The 17,101-nt window shown below is 38.0% G+C and overlaps 1 protein-coding gene across 4 annotated transcripts in view; it reads right to left on the bottom strand.

Moving 5' to 3' along the window:
- Window positions 1-17,101, bottom strand: part of ENAH (ENAH actin regulator) — a 147,510-nt gene that overhangs the window by 63,797 nt on the left and 66,612 nt on the right. For all 4 annotated transcript variants that reach the window (XM_063082871.1, XM_063082870.1, XM_063082873.1 and 1 more), the window contains exon 2: window positions 2,172-2,337. In XM_063082871.1, coding sequence (XP_062938941.1) covers window positions 2,172-2,337 — 166 coding nt within the window. The remainder of the gene's footprint in view (window positions 1-2,171; window positions 2,338-17,101) is intronic.

The following is a 17,101-nucleotide window of genomic DNA, read 5'->3' as shown; positions in this document are numbered from 1 at the left end:
TATAGGAATGGCCAGTGCACTCACTGGCTGAGTGCCGGTGGCGAAAAAGACAAAAAAAAAAAAAAAATTCCCATTTATTTTTATATAATTTCTTTTACTTTCAGTATTTTCTTCTGCTTTTTATTTTTCCCTTCTTTCTACTACATGTAGTTAAGATTTGTCCATCTAAGGACAGCTTAAATGCCCCACAGATTTCTATATGTAAGATCTTATCACTCAGGTCTAAGTATTTTCTAAATATTTTCTAATCTTCATAATGATTTCATCTTAGCATCACAAATTATTTACAAGTATGATTTTAAATTTCCAAACATTTTAAGAAAACACTCTTTTTGTCAAAATCTAAGAATCATAGGATAGTTTAATTCCTCTAAGAATAAAAATTTTAGCGTTTCATACGGAAATTTTCTGGCTTAAACAAATTTTTTTCTAAATATTCATTTTCTTTTTTGTCAACATACTTTTAGGATTGTTCATCAGTACTGTCAAATGACCAATTCACCAATTTACCAAAAATGCATTTATTTTACAGCTGTTAGTTTGGCATGTTGTATTTAAAATGTTCAACAACTTCTACTAAAGTTTAATCGTCCAGTTTTCATTTCTTCTCTATAATAGCATCTTAGGGAGTATTTGATTTGCCTCTGGCCTAATTCACTGCTAGAACACTCTGGTGGAAGACTAAGAGAAAGCAGTAAGCACAACCTGCACTACCAATGGAATAGAGGGGGTTCTTGGCACAAAGACTGGGAAGACCAGAGAAAGACTATGCAACACAACAAAGCACAGAGAAAAAGGAAGGAGACTAGGGAGGAAAAGAGAGTAAGGGGGCAGGGCACAAGGGAGACACAGAGAGAAGTATCCTGAGGAGGCAGAAAGAGGGGCAGGTAGAGACCATTTGTATTAAATCGGGAAATCTGGTAAATTTGGTGAATTGTTCTTTCTGCAGACTGACTCAGGGCTGTGAAAGTTTCTTTCCAGAGGGCACTGCACTTTTTTTACCAGGTGCCTCAAGAGCTTCACTGACCAGCAACTGATGTTTATTAATTTCTTGGCTGGAGATGTATAAGCGAGATTAAGTTTCCCATTTCTCAGGGGAGTTCCTAAGCCAGCTCAGACAGAAACAAACTCTTTTGCCTCCCTGTGCTGATAAGAAGATTCCTCTTAATCCTCTTTTTATGGGGTACAACCCCTCTAAGATTCCCAGTTTTTTCTGCAGAGTTATCAGTTCCAAAGCCCAACCTCTCATAGGTCCATAGTCCCTATATGCACATATGACAAACCTAAGTCCCAAGCCATTACCGGACCATAATCTCCATCCTGAAACCCAGGGCTTCTGCAGCATCTGTTCAAACACTACACTACCACATTTCGTAATGGAAACCTAGGAATCTACGTTTCTTTAGTAACTGCTCAAAACTGGGCAGTGACGAAAAAAATTTGTTATATTTTTACTGCATGTATAGCAGGAAAATTTTAACATCAGCTGATTCCATCATCTTTGGAAAATATTTTTTCCAAAAGTATTTTGTAAATCTACTCTTTATAAAAGGTCTTGCTACTATTAGTATATAGTTAATGCTAGTAAAACCCTAAGTACCTTTTCCTCTATCTATTGCTCTTGATCTGTTAAGGCCCAAGAAGTTAAGTAATCAGATAATCCAGCTACTTTCCAGGAAATCCAGAGCAAGGTAATTGCAAAAGTCTAACTATTCCAGCAACCTTAACATCTGCCATTTTTCTATCATATGTGAATTTAAAAATATTTTTTGAAATTACTTTCAACTCCTTCCTCTAACCCCATACCCCACACCTTTGGAAGGAAATGAATTCCATAAATATACAATCTACTTCTTAAGTAGTATTTCATTTCTGTTGGTCCTAAATTCACTTGAGAATCCAAAATCTAGCCACTTGGAAGGCCAGAAGATCTAATGAAGAGTCATAATAGAAAAACTCATATATTCTTTTTTGTACATTTAGTTCTAAATCCTGACCTAAATTTAGGCTTCATAAAAGGTAGAAAGGGTGGGAAGGCAAATCTATACTCAGTTTTTCCCTGAGAGACTATTTTGATTAGAGTTTTAAAGCACTATTTTATTTTACTGAATATAACAAGTCCCTTTGTAATACTAGATCATCTTTAAATATGCATTTTAACAGACCCTTACCTGATGGTCCTGAATCTTCCTGCCCACCACTCTGAATGTGTTGTTGCCTGTATGGTGATATATATGAACTCTGCTGAACCCAGTTGAGCCACCAGCAGGCACCCACTTCTTATTGGCATCATCATAAACCATCACAGCAGCTCTTGCCTGACAGATACTCTGTTCACTGTAAAAAACAAAATTTTCAAATTTAAGATATTTAAATATGCTAGGTGTCCCACACAGCCGTGTAAACCAGGGTCAGCCAACCTGACAGTCGGTCAACAATTAGTTCCGTTACAGGGTGCTGTAAACAGTGAACAAGACAGAGGCCTCCTGGCCTTATGAAGCATAATGAGGGATCAGAAGGAGGAGATCAAGCTCCAAAAACAGCACTTGGACAAGCAACACAAGAAATGTCTTCTTCTAAATTTAAGTATCTAATTCATTCATTAAACTAAATGCAACTACAAGTTTATCATTAACTGCATGTATGTTTATTATAAGGGTGACTTATCTGTGATTACCCCTTACTGACAAAATTATGTCTATCGTCAGGCTTGCTTCACAGAGTACAAAAAATTCTGATAAGTACTACGTGCCCCTTGAGACATGAAGTGACCACTAACAATCAATGGATGGCAATGTGACTGAATCCTTGATTCCCCTGGGGAAAGGTAACAGCCTATACTTCAAATATCTTCACTTAAAAATGAAAAAGCAAAATGAGGTAATTTCTAAGAGTCCTACTAGATTTTAAATTCTAACCACCATGGATAAATATTAAGAAGGAAAATACCAATTCTGTGATAGAACCTTTAAATGTTAGCTTCTTCTGTCTGAATTATTTGTTACCAAGTGAGACTGGGATGCAAAAATAAATTATAGAGATGATCTCAATTTCATATTAAGCAATAGGTTCATCTTTCAAATACTCTACAATCCTGCTGGAAAAGCAAAGATTGATTTGAAGTTTACCTTACTTCATGCCATGCTTTTTATTTTTTAAAAAAATAAGTACCAAAAGTGACCAACAGGGAAAGAAAGGTGCATTAACTCTATGCCAACTATTAACTCAATTAAAATAATCCAACCTCCACACAAATAAGCCTTCTGATGCTTCTGATGCTTAAGCAGTAATTAATGAAGATGCTCCTAAGAAGCACACACAACCCCAATCTTAACAAAAGCACTGCTCTTTCTACCAATTACAGTCTCAAAGATTTTAAGCAAATCATGTGGGTTCCTCCCAAGTATCTTCTGCCCCATCTCTAGACCCACCTAGGACAGATCATGAAAGCAGCTTTGCAGGAGGTGGTATGTGTTTTACTCTTGTCCTGTGACTTGATGACAGATGATCATGGGAGACCTAAAGAGGTCACACCACTGAGTAATAAAATTGCTTCAGAACAATGGGTTGTTTACTGCTTTAGCTTACATGATCCCACAGAGACTTGAAGAGATACTGTTTTTTGAAATTTGGGAAATTGTGTTGATCCAAAAATAGTACTTTTTGAAAACTGGTAAATACTGTTCTGTATTAATTTACAAATTTGTTTCCTGAATTGTTATTTACAATTAGTAGTAAATTTTTTTCTTGAATTGTAAGTTGTAAGACACTTTGCCTTAGCTTGTTTATAATATTTCATCAGAGAAATTTCACAAAAACTAACTTGTAACAATATTTGTGCAACAAACCCAGTGGTACTGTAAATTTTTATGCTACACTGAAAATTTTTGGTAAAATATTTCTGGGAATAGAAACAAGCCAATGACTAAAGCTTGAATTATTTTAAAAGATTGATTATAGAGTATTTGTCAGTACAGCAGTTGAAATCTCTTCATCACTCACAACAGAAATACTTGTTAAGTGACAACATTTATATAACCCTATACAAAGATTACTTGAAACAAGCTAAGGCAAAGTGCCTCTTACAGCTTACAACTCGAGAAAGAAATGTAAACGTTTACTAGTTAGTAACATTTAAGTTAGTAAATAAAAGTTTAATAAACAAATCTGTAAATTAATACAAAACGGTATTTGCCAGTTTTCCAAAATTATTATTTTTGGACCACTAAATGTTGGATCATAATTTCCCAGGGTTCAAGAAATAATGTCTCTTTAAGTCCCTGTGCGAACACATAAGCTAAGCAATACCCCATTTTGTAAATTAGGTCACTCTATGCATCAAAGAAACAAAACCACTCAAAAAAAGTATAGAAAATCAGGAACATTAAATATAATGCCCCAAAGTTTTCCTCCACCTTTTTCATCACCATTGTGTATAATGGGGTTGCTGGAGACATCACAAATACTGGAAAACATCGTTAATTGAATAGCTTTGACTAGTGCTTATCTAATCAAAATTTAACAAACCATTTAGCAATCAAATGTTTGGTCACTTTGATTTCCCTTCGAAAGCTATAACCACAGAAACAAGGATCTCCAAATGAACATATCCAGTAGCCAAGAAAGGTCAAAAATGCAAAAAATTAGTTGATTACTTTTCTGATGAAGAAGAAATCTTCAAAATGAGATCTGAGGATACAAATCCAACTCTAAACAAAGCCAAGAAGCACGAGGAGATGCCAAGAATGAGAAAAGAAAAACTAAGACTCAGGTAAGGGCTGAGTTACTGGAGAAGTAACAGCTATGTGGGTGTGTGGCAAGCTGTGAAGGGGCAGGATAAGCCCAAATAACCCTAGTCCTAAGAAGACATCGGGCACTCACAGGAGCCACGAGGCCCAGCCAGAAGGGATGCACTGTCCACTGGGGTTTAGTGATGTGTGCAACCCAATCCTCCCCTCCTTTCCACAGCATCTGAGGACCTCTCATCACTAGAGACAGACATCCTTTGGTATAATAAAAAGTATTTGGTCTTTATCCCTGGTTCCAGGCACAAAGCTCCTCAAAACCTTTGGGAATCTCCTGAGTGATAACAATGTCTTTGGTATGCTAACGAGATGACTCTTGGCTGAGGGGCTCCTATATAGCTTCAGGATGGAGCCTGGTGAGGTGGAACTCAGTCCCACTCTCCCCCTACCACCTCTGGGGAGGGGAGAAGGGCTGGAGATTGAGCTTAATCCCCAAAGGCCCAATGATTTCCTCAGTCAGACCTACCAGAAAAACCCTAAATAATGGGATTCAGAGAGCGTCTGGAGTGGTGAACACACAGAGGTACAGGGAGAGTTGTGCACGCAACGGGCATGGAAAACACACACACACAACGGGCATGGAAAACACACACACACAACGGGCATGGAAAACACACACACACACACACACACACACACACACACACACACACACACACACACACCCTTGCCACAACGGGCATGGAAAACACACACACACAACGGGCATGGAAAACACACACACACACACACACACACACACACACACACACACACACACACACACACACACACACACACACCCTTACACACCCTTGCCCTATGCATCTCTTCTACTTGGCTGTTCCTGCATGGTATCCTTTGTAACAAACCAGTAACAGTACAGTGCTTTCCTGAGTTCTGGGAATGAATCTAGTGATTTACCAAATGGAGTGGGGGTGGGGGTGAGGGAGGTCTTGAATTTGTATTTGGCCAGGCGGACATGTGGGTAGCCTGGGCACCCTAATTATAGTTGGAGTCTGAAGTGGGGACAGTCTTATACTGAGCCCTTAACCTGTGAGGTCTGTGTTAACTCCAGATAGTTAGTGTCAGACTCGAATTGAACTGTTGGACACCCAGTTGGTCAGGGAGAAAAAAAATGCTGATGAGAGAAAAGAAAACATACAAACTCTGACTACAGGTGTGATGCACCAAGTAAACCAGTGGTGCCCAATTTTGGATTTCATGGACCTATAAACTTCAAAAACAGATTGGATGAATCAATACAGAATTGGTTGCCAATATTTTTGCCTACTTGCCAGGTAGACAACTGTGGGTGGGGTTGGGGGAGTGGCAGCACCATAACTTATTAAAATGGGATATTTTTGAAACTTAAAAATAGGAATAAAAATCTAAAATAAAAATAAATCATTACATGTAATAACTGTAGACAATTCTCTACATTGTAGTTATGGTTGGTTGGTTGGTTGGTTGGTTGGTTGGTTTTTCCCATTTCTCCCTGAGCCAGTGAAATATCTGGTCAAGGGCCTGCTGTAAAGTATAAGTGGTCTGAGCCACAACAGAAAGTATTACTACATGTACTTTGGTGTATATACAAACAATAAAGCAACACATCTTTCTACTAACATCTTATCTGTGTCATGACAAGCCTCAAAATGAATACCTAGTCAAAGCCTTCAAGATTCTGAGTCAGTGAAGGAACTATACAAAAGATTAAATTAGTAAATTACTAAACCAAAGTTTTGTGAAGATCAGGCACTAAATTAGTCATAAACAAAAAATTCATTTTTATTACCCAATGCAATTGGTATATATATTTGATTATACTTCATTTTCCTGATGTTAATGATGGTATTTTAAAATGAAATATGGCATTAGAAAGCTAGAAGCACCTGAATTTTTTTTAAAAAGTCTAAAAGCTATGACACTGCATTACAATTTTGTGGTTTTGTTAGGTAATACATTTCTGAATACAGCCAAATTCCTGAGCAGGTATATATGATGGTAGAGAATGCTTGCCAACTTCTATTTTCACAGGTACAAGTAAACAAAAAGTTTCCTGGTATTTAAACAGACTAAGGATTACTTACCTATTTTTGAATATACTATTTATTGAGACTGTAGTAAAGCCAAGTCTTTAACAAACAGCAATTTCAAAGACACCACTTATTAATCACTACTTGTCAAAGGGACCATGAATATGACCATGCCTAGCACACAGCAGGCATGCTTTGAATCCTTCTTCAGTATATAATCTCATCTAACAAAACCTTTCTTATCAAAATCTGGATCAAATATTATTCCTTCTATTAAGTCTTCCTAGGGTCTCCAGAGCCAGAACTGATTGCTCTCTCCTCTGAGTTCTCATGGTACTCATCAATCTCTCAACAAGCAAGACTCCATGAGGAGGTAATGTTTGAGTCATGAGAAGCAGTTGGGTTTAACTCCAAATGAACTGGGAAGCTACTGGAGGGCTTTAAGCAGAACCTGAATTACATTTTTAAAAGATGACTCCAGCTTCTAATGTAGAGAAGGGATTCAGGAAGGTGGCATGGAAATCAAGAACAGAAACACACAAATACCAGACTAGAAAAGAGGAGAGAGAAGTATGTAGGATGTGTGTTGGAAGTACAGCAGGAAGGATTTGCAGATTGGTAAGATGCAGGCAAGGGGGTGTATTAGTCCGTTTGTGTTGCTATAACAGAAATACCTGAGACTGGGTAATTTATAAAGAACAGAGGTTTATTTGGCTTACAATTCTGGGACAGCTGCATCTGGCATGGGCCTCAGATCACTTCTATTCATGGTGGAAAGTTGCAGGCAGCTGGCAGGTACAAGCGGATCACATGGGAGAGAGAAAGGTGGGGGAAGGGAGGGAGGTACCACGGTCTTTCAAACAACCAGCTCTCACAGGAACTAACAGAGTGAGATCTCACTCACTACCCCTCCTCCCCCAGGGACAGCATTAATCCATTCATGAGGGATCCACCCCCATGACTGAATCAGTTTCCAACACTGCCACATTGGGAATCAGATTTCCACATGAGTTCTGGGAGGACAAAACATCCAAACTCCATCAGGTGGCAACCAAAAGAAGGAAATTTGGGGATGCACCTATATAGCTCTTTACTGATGCTCCCACAGTAATTTGTGACACAATATAAAGTAATCACTGTTCAAAGTCATGGTCCCAATTCATTTATTTTTACATACATATAAATAAGTCTTCATTGTCTTTGAAAATGGAGAATGCTATGGGTCAAATCTGTCCCCCAAAACTTCATGTATTGGAAACTTAATCCTCCCTGTAACAGTGTTAACAGGGTGGGAAATCCAATTATGATATTTGAAAGGTGGTGCCTTTTCAGAGGTGATTAGATTGTAAGGACTGTGTCCTCATGAATGGATTGATCCATTCATGGAGTCATGGGTGTGGTTCTGATGGCCTCATATGCAGAGCAGGTTAGCTCTCTCTTGCTCAGGCCCTTTCACCACGTCATACTCTACACTGCTATGGAGATCATCACCAAGAAAAAGACCCTCATCAGATATGTTCCGTAGACCTCGTGCTTTCTACTTCCAAAACTGTAAGAAATAACTTTCTTTTTTTTATAAATTACCCAGTTTCAGGTATTGTTATAAGCAACAGAAATGGACTAATACGCAGAATATGTCAGTCATTCTCGAATCGCAGATGTGCAGCCCAGAGCCTAGTCTGTGGTAAATTTTCAACGTTTGCATTATAACTTCTACTGTACTACCAGCTGCTTAAGAGAGTTTACCTAAAGAAAGAAAATTGGCATCATGCCTGTTGTGATACTAACTCATTCTAGGAACTAAAATGTCATTTATTCAGAAGATAAAATATTAAGGAAGAATTTTTTAAAAGTTGAGAATTTTAAAGATAGGATTTGCATCTTATTCTCTGAGGTCAACTTTTTTAGTCAAGCCTGCAATATTATGACATTTCAAGCATTAAAGAGGCTTAGAGTAAATACAATGTTAGGTTTCAACTCAATTCCATAAATATTGTTCACATCTATATTCTATACCTCCTGCCATATATTAAAATCGAGCAAGTGTATCTCAGTTATAAAAGATTATGTACTCAAATAGGAATAACATATATTTTCTCAAAAAGGAAAGTAAACAATAAATAGCATGTCTTGTATTGTATTAAGCGTCAGAAGAGTCACAACCAGCATGCTTTTCTTCTCAGCTCATAATACCAACCACCACCACTCTGGAATCATCATCCTGCAAACCTAGGAGTCACTTCACAATCCTCCCTGCCCTTCACTCCTCCACATACTCAGTCACCAAGTCCTGTCAATTCTACTTCCTAAAGACTTCTGTAGCTCATTAGTTCCCTTTGTTCATAACCCTCAAAAGCTTTCATTTGAGCCCTCCATAGTTTCTCAACTGGATTATTTCAACAGTCTCCTAAACTGGTATCTCTGACTACAATCCTACTCCTCAATCCCATTGCTTCCAGAGGGTACTTTTCTAAAGCAAATCTCATCGTGTCACTCTTCTGGTTAGGATACAAAGACTCGTTTGAGGATAAACTCTGGCTCTACAGCATGGCACACAAGGTCCACTATCATTTGGCCTCTATCTTCCTCAACGTTCATTCTTTCTTTCAAATACTTATTAAGCATGAATACACACCAGGCACCATTCCACCGCATCCTAGTGCTGGGAGCACATGGTTGTTCAAAACAGTCCAAAACCCCAACACTACCACAATAACAATGATGCCATACTTGTTCATACAGCCACCACTTTGCACATGTCTTCCCCTCCACCTAACCTATCAGACCTATTATCCTCTTCCCAAATACTTTCCAATTCTGACCTGCCCTTCAGTTTAGGAAAAAATGTCACCTCCTCTTAAAAGCTTTTTTTCTCCCCCAAACCAGGAACTTATCCTCTGTGTTCTCACAATATACCGTGCATATCATTTCTCCACCAACGTCAGAAGTTAAACTCTTCCAGGTTAGCATTATATCTTTTCATCTTGCCTAATTAAAGATTTGTTGAAGAAGTCATATGAAAAGTGAGAGATGCTAAGTATAAAAAGTAAAAATCTGTAAAACTTTGAGTAAGAGCCCCAAAATGTGTCAGTAAAAGCTTCTTATCTCTCCAATCCTCTCCTTTCCATCCATAAAACATACCATTAGCACTCTAAATGTGCAGAGCTCATCAGCTCCTCTCATCGCTCTGCATTCTTTTGCTCTCAGAGGTTAGGTTGTACTTATCAAGAGCTAGCTGTGTTTGTGACTGCTATGGTTTGAAGATGGTCTGTCCCAACCAAAATTCATGCTGAGGCTTGGTCCCCGATGCAGCAGTATTGGGAGGTGGTACGCTTAAGAGGTAATTAGGTCTTCAAGATGGATCAATGTCTTTCTCACTCATAGGCAAAAGTGGGTTGTTATAAAGGGAGGTCTCACGGTTTGCCCAATCTTAAACTTCCTAGCATGTAGAACGAACCTGAGCTAAGTAAACCTCTTTTTCTCTATAAATAACCCAGTCTCAGTTTTTCTGTTATAACACCACAAAACAGGCCAAGACAGTGACTAAATGTATTCATGCCAGTTGTACCTGTATTCGAATTATGCAATTTAAACATTAAGTGATATCATGTAAGTATAAAAAAATTCTATGGAAATTAAGTTGAATGTTTTAGAAATGTTTTGGAAAGTCTCTATCAAAGTAAGTCTAACACTAAAGATAAGTTTACAGCAAAAAACTAGAAAATTAACACATGTTAAAAAATAGACTAAAATGTTTAAAGGGTGAAAGAAACCATAAGCACAAGTGCACAAAGGGACAACCATATGAAGAGGCAGCAAGAGGATGGCTGTCTGCAGCCAAGGAGAGAGGCCTCAGAGGAAATCAACCTTGCTGGTACCTTGAATCTCAGCCTCCAAAACTGTGAGAAAATGAATTTCTGTTTAAGAAAAAAAAAGTTAAAAATTTTAAAATATAAGAAAAATTTTAAAGGCATGTTATTTTTTTTTTCTTTTTTAAAAAAATTTTTACTGAATCATCATTGATTATACATATTTTGGGAGTTCAACGCTGACATGTTGATCAAGTCAATATTACTTGCATATATATTGTTACAAATCATACTTCTTCTTTATGCCCCTTGTCCAATCACTCCCCACCTCCCACCTCTGATAACCCTAGATTTCTTCTCTCCTTCTGCAAGAGTAATGGTTACTCTGTTGATTTGTTGCCTAGATATCTATCCAATGCTGAGAGGTGTGTTCAGGTCTGCCAATATTATCATAGAATAGATGCTGCTTCTGTCTCTCTGGAATGGGCTTTGCAGAGAGAGATATCCTCTTCTTTTCTTTGGTCTCTGCTGGTAACTCTTGTGTCAGTGCACTCCAGTGTCTGGTGGACCATCTGCACATTGGTTGTAGCATCTAGCCACTTTCACAGCAGCTGTGGTTATTGTGGTGGCTGTAGTGGGCCACCCACACAGAGGTGATGTTTTTGGCATGCTCCTTACCTAGTTGCTGGTGGCTCCTGGCTCCAAGACTAAGGACCCTGGGCCCTGTGGCACTGGTGGTGTGCCTGGTTGTGGGAGGAGGGTCCAGTCCCCAACTCCATACCTCAGGACCCTGGGCAGGCCCCATGGTGCTGGTGGTGCACTCAGTTGTGGGCGGAGGGCTCAGTGCCTGGCTCCATACCCTAGGACCCCAGGAGGGCCCCGTGGCACTTGCAGTGTGCCTGGTTGTGGGCGGGCGGGGGGGGGGGGGGGGTCCAGTCCCCAGCTCTATGCCTCAGAATCCCGGGCAGGTCCCAATAGGTACTGTTTTTTCTTTCAGTTCTGCATTGGATTATTTGCTGTTCCCACCACTTAAACTCTTCACTGAAACTAATTTGTTGTCCTTTGCTTACTTCTAAAGTGGGGGAACTTCCTGTGGGGACCAGTACTTGAGCTCTGTGATTGAGCTAAATTGCTGCTGATTCCCTAGGGAAGCCTTTTTGTGGAGCTAAATTGCTGCTTTGCTGCTGATTCCCTAGGGAAACCTTTTTGTGCAGCTCCAGTTTTAATTGTTGACTTTATAGGTACTTCCGGGTTTAGTGAAATCTGCTGCACCTGGGTTGTGTAGAAACTCTAGTCTGGGCCTAAGTCTTTTCATAAAACTGCACCCCATGCAATTCTATATTCCTGACCAGTCTCCTCTGAGTGGTCCTACGCTGATTGGAAGGCACATCAGCTGTCCTTGCTGTGCTCCAGTGTTCTCCCAGTGTGCCTGTCTCCCCCATTGCCCATGTTCCAAACACTTCACATGGGACGGGCTGTGCTCCTGTCCCTTGGCACTGACTCACCAGCCTCTGAGTGGCTCCTTTTTTTTCATTTGTTGTGGCTCCTCAGTCCTATGTGGGTCCACGGAACCCTATTAGTGGTATTGCTGGCATGGGGGCCACCAAGGCCCTCTTCTCCCCTGTCGCCTCCAAGCAACTTCATCTGAAGAGCACAGCTGAGGCTTTTGCTGGCTCCTGCTCCAGTTGCTCAGCAGCTCTAGCCTGGAAACAGCCGGGATTCAAAATGGCTGGAGTGATTCTTCTTCCTCTCATCATGGCTTCTCCCGCCTTCATGAACTCTGGTCTCTCCTCCTTTTCCCCCAATCTCTAGCGGTCCCAGCTTGGCTGTCATTGCTTTTTAATAGTTGTAAATTAGTTGATTTGTGGGAGAGAGTGATGCTGGGGACCGTCTATTCCACCATCTTGACCAGAAGCCAGTATATGTCATTTTTAAAGATATCAAATTTTATTTCAATTAACCAACCACTATCAACAGTAGATCATATTAAATATGAGGACTTCTACTATGGCATAAATGTATGAATTATTATTCTTCTCCTTTGCCATTCCATCAGGAAAATAAACTTGCTAAAAATCAGGAGACAAAAATTCTGTTTGCTAGGAAGAACTAGGTTCTGCTGTCATGGCTCAGTGATTGAGGGATACAGCAAAAACACTGTGAATGCCCCTGACAAGTGGCAGATACAAATAATGGCAGCAAACAAACTTATTTTCTGCAAGGCAAGAATACCATCTGGTGTGCAGCAGTTCCAAATATGTAGGAAGATAAAACTTCCCCTAAAGACAACACAGTTGTGTATCATTCATCTTTCTGAGAAATAACAATAAAAAAGGTAAAAATTCAATATGTCACTACTAAACTCTTTATCCCACAACATCTATATTCAGATGCAACCTAGTTACTGGTTGAGATTCAGCAAAGAAAATAATCAGTATATCTAAAGCAAGATAGCATGTTTTAGAAAACATTTCAGCAAATCTGCTGGGTCATCCTCCTGGAGGAAAAATCTCTTAAAATAGGAAGAATCACTAAGGTTAAGTAATACATAGAAAAAGTACCTTAAAGGATGTACTTAATGCATATAGTCATGTGTGTTTAGGAATAGTAGAAGCATACTTTCTTTTTCCTTTTTTTTTTTTACAATTCTTGTGGTACTATTTGACTTTAATCATGAACAACTCTTGCATGAGTACAGAATCTGCAAAATTCAATAAATGTGACTCAGCCAATAACAAGAACCCGTTCCCTGTCAACAACACACGTGGAGACAGGTGAATGATGAAGACAATGAAAACACACAATTTCCATATTCTTACCACAGAGAGAAGAAGAAACTGGGATGGATTTTATAAAAGCTTGTGGATATAAAAGAAAACAAAACTATATTGGGATGAAGTAAAAAAGAAACTAGACTGTAAAAAGCAATGTAACAAATCATAAGATTGAGAAACATCTAGGATAGAAACCTTCCTCACTGTATGCAACTCTAGCTGGGCACATATTGAAGGGGACTTGGCCTGCTGCTAAGGAGCACAAACTCAAGCAATGCTGTTTTTCCTGTGATACATAAGACTAATTAACAAAAATAAAACAAACATTACTTGAAAAAAATTAAAACCAAACAACTATCCATACATAAACATTCTCAGAGCCTGTGTTTCTGAGTATTGTTTAACTGCAGGCACAAAAGAGAATCCTAACAAAATCCATGAGGAAAACTTTATCAATGAATTAACTATCTATAGTATCTAAGACAGACTTATATATCCCCAGAGTTAGTCATAATCATAAAGAATCCACATCTCTTGATTTACCTGAGAGAAAATTAAGTGACATAAGAAATTAATTACTGAGCTGGTGATGTGGTGATAATGATACTAATAATAAACACTACTAGTACTACTAATAAATACTAATTATACGTATAGTACTTACTAAGTGCCATACACTGTTCTACGTGTTTGCCTTTATTATTCATTTATCTTTTCAACAACCTTACTTAGTAGGTACTGTTAATATTCCCATTTTGCAGACAGGAAATTGAGACACAGACAGGCAAATTAACATGACCATGGACATACTGCAGGAAGAGGCAGCAATGGGATTAAAAGCAGCCAGTCCACTCAGAGTCTGAACTTGCAACCACTCTTAGAATAAGAGAGTAAGATTTGGCCTATCAATTATAGAAGTTCCACAAAATTACCACTTCATATGTTTTCTATTGTTTCCACATTATACTTCATGTTATATTTAATTTGAAGCCAAGGGAAGGGAATTTGTTTATTTGCTGAAATTAATGTTTATTAGTAAAGGTTCTTTTAAAAGATTTTGCCACTGAAAATATGTTAACCTATAACAAAAACATGTCTAGAATATCATAAATTTTTTTTAAAAGACAGCAGTAAAAAACTTATTTATAAAATGAATACTCCAGGGAAAGTTTCCTTTGAATCAAACCTCAACTTTCTTCAAATAATTACATGAAAGACAAAATCTATGGGAAACATTTCAGGCATCAAACTACAGACAGACAGACAGACATTCACACACATACACACAGAATATATAAATATACCACAACTTTTAAAACAAGCCATAGAGTAGACAGCAGCTTTCATTCCATTATTTTAAACTATTACAATTTTGTTAATACATGAGGTATGAGTTTAGCACATTACAGGAATCATATGAACTTTAAAATCTATTAGCCAATGAGAAGAATATAGCTCCCCATTTTTCAAACAGAATAGGTAAAAAATGATACTTTCAGTTATTTGCATCCAAGTCAGTGTAGAAAAGAATTGGCTAGAAAATAACGATGAAATTTCAACCTAAAACTGCAGGAAAAGTCCCTTTCAAATAAACAAAAAGGGGGGGGGGAGTTCAATATGAATACAGACTGAACTAAGGGGGTGGCACTATAATTACTTACTAATATCTCCCTAACTTGATTGGGAGGGCAGGGACCTCTAAATATTACTAACATATTTACATTAGGTGGATGTTTAACCCTTAGTAAAAGTTCACTAAATTTCTGCTAAATCAAATACTGAGTGTAGAGTAAAGCGATAATTAAGAAAAACAAAAAAAGTGCAGTATAAGAAAGGTCCATTTTATGGCTGAGTTTTATTAGACAGTTAAAATTGGTAGAAATCATACCTTTAGAGTAGTGGCTACTTTACTGTCTCTATTTTACCACAATGGGACATACTCATGATATAATTTAAATTCAAAATTATTACAGAAAATGTGAAAGGTCAGCAGACTCTAAACTCTGGTGCATTCTCTTACAAATACTATAAATGCCCCACCATCTTAAATTACAATAATGCATTGATTACTCTTTAAACCAGTCACTGAGACAAGATTCTTTATGAAAAGTTCAGTCTTCTACAAAAAGGCTAAAGACAATTTAAAACTTGGTAAAGTTTAATAAAACAATTAACTACTTAGGTGTCTATCATTTGTACTTATAAATTAGAAATCTCTCTCATCTGCTATAGCTGTCTTTTTCATCAAAATTAAACTTAAAGCTAATTCCTTCCCATGCCCACCTGTGGGAAGCAGGTTCTAAGATGGTTCCCAACGCAGAGACACCCATGTTCATAGCACCATTACTCACAACAGCCCAAAGGTGGAACCAACCCAAATGTTCATTGATGAATGGATGGATTAAAAAAATGTAGTACCTACAACCATGGAATATTATTCAGCCTTAAAAAGGAATGAAATTCTGAAACATGCTACAGCATGGAGGAACCCTGAAGACATTACACTAAGTGAAGTAAGACACAAATGGGCAAATTCCACTTATATGAGGTACCTAGAGTAGTCATATTCTTAGAAAGTAGAATGGTGACTGTCAGGGCCTGGGGAAGGGAGGCATGGGGAGTGATTACTTAATAGGCAGAGTTTCCACTGGGGAAAATGAAAAAGTTCAGGAGATGGATAGCGGTGATGATTGCATAACAATGTGAATGCATTTAATGCCACTGAATTGTACACCTAAAAATGATTAAAATGGTAAATTTTATGTTATGTATAATTTACCACAATAAAAAAGTATATAATCATTTTAAATATTAAGAAAATGTAAGTAATAATGTATATTTATCTATCAAAGAATAAAACTATTACTCTCACTTGCATTGATTAAAGGATACACTTTACTTAATGAAAGTTTTTAAAAATTAGTATTAATAAAGAAAACACAGATAATGACATTTTCTAGAATTAATCCAATTTATTATAAATGAATATTTAAAGTTTTGTTATGTTCCTTGTATTTGAGAAGCTCTGCTGCTCTTCTTTCTTTAAAAGACCTCTTTTTGGGTTGTTATTGACAACCCACAGCTTCCTAGTGGTAAACTTTGCTATTAAAATTTCTCACCCCACTATGTTTCTGGCTCTCAGGTATATATTATAAGAAAAAAATTTACACCTTCTTCTTCATCCTCACCCCCTTACAAAACAACAACAAAAAAGATGTCTACTAACTATGTTCACACCTGCAAGTATTCATGACCACAGACTTGCCTCTATTGAACAGAATATAGCAAAAAATATGGTACGTCACTTCCAAGGTTAATTTACAAAAAGACTGACTTCCATCTTGCTTGCTGCCTTTTGAAAGAGGCCCACATGACAAGGCCAGCTGCCAGGAAGGAACTGAGGCACTCAGGTTCAACAGCTGGCATGCAACTGAAGTCAACCAGTGTGAATGAGCTCAGAAGCAGATCCTCCCCTGGTGATGACTTCAGTTGAGACTGCAGTTCTGGCCAACATCTTGACTGCACTTGTGAGAGACCCTGAGCCAGAAGACCCAGCTAAGCCATACCCAGATTCCTGACCCACAGAAACTGTATGATAATAAACATGTGCTGTTTTAAGCCATTAAATTTTGATGTAATATACTGTGTGACTATAAATAATTCATACACCACCCCTCTTCCCTGACAGCAAGACCCTA

This window comes from Cynocephalus volans, chromosome 18 (genome assembly GCF_027409185.1).
Source record: "Cynocephalus volans isolate mCynVol1 chromosome 18, mCynVol1.pri, whole genome shotgun sequence".
NCBI classification, from domain to species: Eukaryota; Metazoa; Chordata; class Mammalia; order Dermoptera; family Cynocephalidae; genus Cynocephalus; species Cynocephalus volans.
This window is presented reverse-complemented; position numbering and strand designations above follow the sequence as displayed.